We start from the raw sequence: 7,099 nt of genomic DNA on the forward strand, positions 1-7,099 counted from the left end.
GATGTTTTATCTAGAAAATTCCATATCCCTGAAAGCACGTTGTGAAATATACGCGTTGCCTGAAAAAGTTAGGGGAGTTTTAACGGCCGCCAAGAGTGGAACCGGACAATTTGGAATTCAGGTGAATTACGTCTCATAAGGTTCTGGCGTTTTTCAACTCGCTTGGTTCATTGTTTGCTTGACAAAGTACTAGGTCATAGCGTCCCTGCACGATTCCAAATCGTAGAGAAGAAAAGAATCAAAACTCGTCCCTCGTGCCCATGCAGTTACCCTTTTTCTCCCCCAGGATCCCCCCTGAACCCTTCAGGCTTTGACAGAACCTACACTCGATTCAAATGTTTGTTGAAGGAAAAGGAAAGAGATGATTGTTTTGAACGATGATATATTCAAGGTAAATCTGAAAAACTGCCCCTCCCAAAGGATACTGGTCAAATGCTCGCCAAAAAACGCCGAAGAATCAAGAGGATATATAACAGGAAAGGAACTAAAAGATGAACTCCACACGCTACCCAGGAAACCACGCCAATAGACAAATCGAAGTCGCGACTTAATGTTAGCTCCGAACTAGTGGGGGCCAGCGAATCCGGAAAAATCAGGAATCGAAAATCGGGCCAAACGCCGGGAAGCCTCGCGCTTCAAGCTCATGAACAATGCGACCGGTCAGCATAGGGTTACTGATCACGCACACCGCTTCGGCCTCAAACTCCTTGAACTGGCGTGCAATGATTGGCACCATATCGATACGGCCTAACTTGTTCGTGTCCATGATGATGGGGTGCTCATCCATTTGATGAACCAGATCGAGGACCCCCTGGCCGTATGTCTTTAGCGGCGCACGGGTTTGCCACATAACTCGCAGTACAGGTCGGTTCTTATCGCCCAGGAACGAAAGACAGGGCCCGATACCCGATCCAGTGGTCACGACAATGACTCGTTTGAAAACCCGCATGGCATATGCAAAGCCATAGATTAAAACGCCCCGCTTCCAGAGGTGTGTGGGCGGTTGATTGATAGTGGCAGCCGTCCAATCACCGGCTTTGGACACCAAGCAAGAGAAGCTGGGTTTCCCGCGCGTGCCTTGGGGGGCCTGATCTGGAAAAGTCGCAAACCCATGCCAGTCTCGCAGGGGATGCTTGGCCAATTGGACGCCCAGCCCAAAGTTTGTGGGCGTGTGGTCGAAATGCAACCTAACGGCGTGGGCAGAGAGCTTCTCGGCCCCCACCGGGACCTTGCGGAGCATAAGCCAAGGCTGGATAATACCCACAATTACAACCATGAGGCACCAAAAAGCAGGGAGGCGGACGATAAAGCAGCCGAGGGTCTGATTCTCGGCAGAACTGAACTCATGCGCGAATAACAGCAGCAGCACCAGGAACAGGGCAATGACAAGCCACCCGGCGAAACGGTGGATGAGTTCGAAATAATCATGGAATTTGGTGCGGAACGTGGGGTGGGCCACAACGGTGATCGCCAAGAGCAGTATGAGAATCACATAGGCCACCGCGACGGGGGCGGCTGATATGCTTACAGCCGATGCGCTAGTCGGAGATGGCGTCCAATACTGGTGCGACATGACACCGACGAACCCAACGTACCACACTAGCGCAGCTACTCCGCAGCCGCTGTGAACGCCACCATAGTGGTACACTTGTGCCGCCAATCGGCGCAGGGGAGACGGTGCGGATCGAGGGATTGAGCATACGACATAGAAGATGCTATTAACAACCAATGGCTGACGGGCCAGCCCACATGCCAGCAAGTTAGCGGCCGTTGCATTGACCAGGGCAATCAGCTTGCGGTCAGCAAGCATGACCGCCACAAAGACGCCAATGTTGGCGAGGAAGACAAGGGTAAAGAGTCTTCGATAGATTGTGAGGAGGGCAAAGCGCAAGCCGGCCAGTGGCTTCTTTTGGGGTAGGGGTGTTTGGGCCTCGAGGTCGATGTGGTCATGACCTGATTCGGTTGAGACGGAACCCATCTCCTTGGACAGGCACTTCTCCAGATCCGAGTCGCCATTGGCGAGGGTTAACTCGCTGGTAGTGGGAGAACGAGACTCCATTTTGACCAGGGCAGGCTCCGGCATGGTTATAATCGTCTTCTCCGATATCGACATGATTCTTATATTTTCGGCTCAGAGGAGAGCAGCCCGGAAAGTTTCAAAAGAGGACTGATATGAAACGACACAAGGAATTGTCAACTTGACCAGGATGCTTGGTTCAAGGAATTAAAGTGAAGACCGAACAATGGGCAATTTGAATGCCACTAGTAAGGGTCTAAAGGTACACAATTGGGGGGCCAGGCTGACTACCTTTTCATACCCTGGCAGGAATTTAGTGCCTTTTGTGTGCTTTGCCCTATCTTACTGCGAGGGTGTGATCCTCTATTTTCCTGCTTCGCAAGTGGGTTTCAAAGTATGGGTCATCAATACTTTCGCTCCTGTCTTTCCATTTTTGAACGAAGTGCTTTCTTTCCAATCCTGATCTGGACAGATGGTGCCATGATAACGCCTTGGCATCATTCCAATTTTTGGTTTTTCGATTTTTTTCCTCTTTTATTGTTTTTCTTTTTTTTTTATTGCACAATTCCATGGAAGTGCAGGATTACGTCGGTGTTTACTCTCCACAACAGCCCGACATTGCGCCAGTGTATGACACTATCATGGGCCCAGATCTTTCTCGACTTAGGGCAAGGCTCACTAGCGGGATAGGATTGATCCCGTGGTGCCAATGAACAGACAACCTCCACCTTCTTCCCTTGCATTCAGCTCCTTCTGATGATGATCTATGATTCTAGGGCGATCGAACTGGGGGTCATTATGGGGCTTCATGCCGTGTCCACGATAGCGTCGGATGTGGACCATGCCTGAACACATCTACACCTGAACAGAGGAGACGGGATAGAACGGGAAGGACCGGAACCCCGACCAGTTCTTGCAATACCCCTCGTTCGCCTCGAGATGTAACCCAATCAAGAGTCTTGCTCTCACGATCGTCGGCTGGATAGCTTGGTCCACCGAGTCATATTCATGCCCTGGCTGCAGGTCGCCGCAAAAGAACCCATTCTTATGGGTCTCCTCGGCGTGGGTTGCATGAAAGTTGGAAGCGGAGATGACCGGGCAAGGCACGCATAGTGACCCCAATAATGCTAAAGTATGTCCGGATGTGAGACCTTTTCACGAACCCCGCTGGACCGAAGGGATCGGGGAGCTGAGAAGCGATCGACCTCCCAAGCGGATAACAGCAAAGCAAATCACACCTGTCTGAGACAATGCCCTTCTGTTCCTGGGAACGTGGAAGCGCTTCGCCTGCACATTGATCGGACAGCTGCCATCACCCCTCGCAGGATTGGCGTGTTTTTTTTGTGTCTTTGCTTTTTTTTTCGACATGTCCGGCTCGATTCGATCGTCGATCATTGATTGTTTAGCGGGGTCCGCCACGCTCTTTTGTGGGAACCGCATCTTTAGTTTGCAGGTGCCCAAAATGCATGATAGCGCCCGATGATCGGGGTGGGTCACCGACACCGCGGCCCTGGATGTGTACTTCCTACTGCATTGCATGATACATTGCATCTGTGAGGCGCACGTTTTTTCACTAGTCGATCTAGATTTCGAAGGGTTTCTCTCGATTCCAAAGGGAGATGTGATTCAGGATTGATTTATTCTGATTTATTATTATTATTATTATTAAGTTTGTGACACACGGAAGGGGGACGTGTTATCGAATTGCATTCTCCACTTCAGGTCAGAACAGGTCGTGAGGGGAAAGCCAAGTGTGAATATGGCGCACGGGACGAACCTTGGAAGCTGAAGGATTCACCGACCATGGAATGGAGAGGCGGTGACAGGCTTTACTCCCTTGGTACTGGGGGCTGTCACGAACGGGATAATGGTGGATACTCCAAGGGAAGAAAAAACTAGAAAATCATGGAAAACAGGAAAAATTGGAGAAGGTTACAGTTGGCAGGTGTCGCCTGCAAACGACTACATCATTGACCATGAACGGGACAAGTGTCAGCTCGGGCTTTGAGTGGGTGCATCCCCGTCCAGATCTCAGCTCGTGGGAAAATCAGATTCATGCATGACCAATAGGCTATTGTGACGATGCCGAGTTTAGAGTGTGGATATTTAGCGCCACTAAAAATTGGGTCTGTTAGTTAAAAAGGGACCCACGATCTACAACATTTAGGAAATAATTTACAGTTTACAAAGGGAGCGCCGATCTCCCCCTTCTTCACGGGGGGAACATATTTGACTTAGCCGGCAAGGTATGTAAAAGCAGATATGATCCGAGCTTTCAGTGGCTGTGTGGCTCAGTACAAGTTGCTAGGAGGGGATACAATGAAAGGGATGGAAAATCTGCTAGCTGAGTGGTTCCCGCAGTGGTGCGCCACTAGTGTGAACCGAAGTTCGGTGGAGTCCGGATGAAGTACATCACCAATCGGCTATGACACATACATATTGGGTTTAGTTCGATGGGTCCATAATGTATACAGTATTTATTAAGTACTTTTGTGAATCCGGATGATATCACATAGATTAAATAAAAGGAAAAAGAAAAACAAATATTCCCTTGTTGCATTTTAGCGTAAAAATTAAAAAAAAAAATTAACAGAAATTAATAAAAAATTTAAAACAACCAATTCTCAGGCTAAAATTACTCTTTGGAAAATCCCAGTATCTCGGGTCCAAGGTGGGTCCTTAGGATGACCTAATCCTGTATTCCAAATATACAGAATTCCGCTGCTTCAGGAAATCAAATTCAAATGTTAGTATAGTTTCTATATATCTCTCCTTCTCTCCCCCAGGGTCCTAGAGAATCATACTCCACCCTTTCCAAGATTTCATTCCAAGATTCCAATATTTCAAGACCCCATAATCATTGATATCAACCTTCTACTTCCCATTTCATCCTATTGAATTGATTTACGAGTCAGCATGGGTTATTGGGATGCCTCCGTGCCTCACGGCGCCATGGACCCTTTGCTGAGTCAAGATCTTTACACTGACCTCTTGACATTTACCTTCTGTGGGCCGAATCTTTACAACCAAAACCAACCACTTTTCATTGATGCCGAAGACCCTTCGCGATCTTTTACAGGCACTCAATTTCGACAACTGGTTCGAACTCTGATCGCAGGATTTAAGGCACATGGTGTGCAAAAAGGTGATTGTGTGCTCCTTCATCTGGGGAACAGTGTAAGTCAAGCTCGGATCGCAATCAGCCCAGTTGGGAAACCCCAACTGCACATCATAATCCAGGTCCACTATTCGGAGATTCTGACTCGGACTGCGTTACACAGATCTTATATCCCGCATTATTCTTCGGTATCATTGGCGCTGGTGGTGTCTACATGGGCTCCAATCCTCGCAGTCAAACCTCCGAATTCGAACACATCGTTTCCCAGGCCGAACCCAAGTTCATCTTCACAACCAGCAATGCACTGTCCATGGTGCTCGAAGTCGGTGCCACCCGTGGTATTCGTCCCGAACAAGTCTGCGTGGTCGATGACCGCTCAGTAGACCATTGCGCGCAACTCTTTTTGTCGTACGAAATGGGCTACCCGGCCAAGGATGCGTTAGCTATGCGCACACAGGAAGCTGCATACCTCAATTTCCCTCGTCTACTGTGCTATGGTGAAAGCGACTGGATGACGTTCACCGATCCGCTGGAGGCGCAGAATATGCCTGCAGCCATGTTCTCGACAAGTGGCACCGGTGGTCTTCCCAAAGCCGCGATCTTGTCACACCACGCTATCGTGTCGCACCATCGCTCTATTCAGTACGATGTGCCGTTCCCGGTCAGCCGACTTATGTCGCTGCCCATGTTCCATTTGTTCGGTGCGCTATGGACGCACTTGTTCCCTGTGCGATATGGCCACCCTCTCTTTGTATTGCCGCGCTTTGAGATGAACCAGTTCCTGGCGACAATCCACCGGTACCAGATTTCAGAGACATATCTGGTGCCTGCGATCATCAACTCGATTAACCGCTCTACACTGCCTGTTGCCAGCTACTTGTCTTCGTTGCGATATGTCGGTGTCGCCGGTGCCCCCATTGATGCGCTGAGCATGGGCCAGTTCCAAAGCCTCCTCCACCCGCAGGCTTATGCTTGTCAGTTGTGGGGCATGACTGAGGTCGGTGTGATTTTCCAGTGTCGCTACGGCCAACAAAACAACCACGGCAGCATCGGAACCCGCCTTCCAGGGTATGAAGTGCGGCTGGTGGATCACGAAGGCAAAGACTTGAAAAGTGACGACCGTGCCGGCGAGATGTACGTTCGCGGGCCGGGCCTACTGTCGTCGTACAAGGGCCGCACCGATGCCAAGGAAGCCGGTGGTTGGTTCCGTACAGGCGACGTCGCATACATGAAGCATGGCTACTATTTCATTGTTGGCCGAACAAAAGAATTAATCAAAGTGCGAGGGTACGTACTGCATTCCACTTCTTCGATCCCAAAAATTCGATTTACTAATAGACCCCCACAGTTGGCAAGTAGCCCCCGCCGAAGTGGAGTCCGTTCTCCGCCAACACCCAGGGATCAGCGACGCTGCCGTCACAGGCGTGAACCTGCCCGACGGCAGCGGTGAAGTACCCCGCGCCTTCGTAGTGCGTTCACGAGACCCAGCCGTGAGCCGCCTCACCGCTGAGCAAGTGTACAAATTCGCCCGCGAGAAACTGGCCAGTTACAAGGCCCTCGATGGCGGTGTGATTTTTGTCGAGGAGATCCCCCGCACGGCCAGCGGCAAGATCCAGCGATTCAAATTATCCCAGATGAACACCTACCGACAGATGATCGCGAATTTGTTATCCCAGTTTGGTGGCAGAAGTGTCGCACCCGCACTTCCTACTAGTGCGGATGTCCCCCTCGGAATGGCACCCGAAAGCCGTGTTACCGTGTAAGATCAGCACATTAAAGCGGACGTTCTTCCTTTTGCCATATTTGCTTTTTTGGGATCTCCTGTCTCATATTTTCTAATTTTCATATCATATAGGAAGGGGCGTTCTTTAATTCGTGGCGTTATAAGCAGATTTGGATCTGCGGTCGACTCGATAAGGTCTCGGGTGATGGACGTTGGATTGCATGCTCAGGATCTATATCAT

General features: G+C 50.0%; 2 protein-coding genes across 2 annotated transcripts; one reads left to right on the top strand and one right to left on the bottom strand.

Annotated features, from left to right (window-relative positions):
* Positions 1-592: 592 nt before the first annotated feature.
* Positions 593-2,113, bottom strand: N7520_011177 (integral membrane protein TmpA; the record flags this gene model as incomplete). The annotated part of the gene is made up of 1 exon (XM_057145110.1): positions 593-2,113. The coding sequence occupies one exon, from the start codon at positions 2,111-2,113 to the stop codon at positions 593-595; it is 1,521 nt and encodes a 506-aa protein (XP_056990864.1).
* A 2,820-nt stretch (positions 2,114-4,933) lies between these two features.
* afeA (adenylate-forming enzyme AfeA) lies at positions 4,934-6,898 on the top strand (the record flags this gene model as incomplete). The annotated part of the gene is made up of 3 exons (XM_057145111.1): positions 4,934-5,194; positions 5,299-6,422; positions 6,484-6,898. The coding sequence occupies 3 exons, from the start codon at positions 4,934-4,936 to the stop codon at positions 6,896-6,898; spliced, it is 1,800 nt and encodes a 599-aa protein (XP_056990865.1).
* Between the last annotated feature and the right edge of the window lie 201 nt (positions 6,899-7,099).

The sequence above is a fragment of the Penicillium odoratum genome (genome assembly GCF_028828045.1).
Source record: "Penicillium odoratum strain IBT 22623 chromosome Unknown utg000008l_segment0_segment0, whole genome shotgun sequence".
Lineage (NCBI taxonomy): Eukaryota > Fungi > Ascomycota > Eurotiomycetes > Eurotiales > Aspergillaceae > Penicillium > Penicillium odoratum.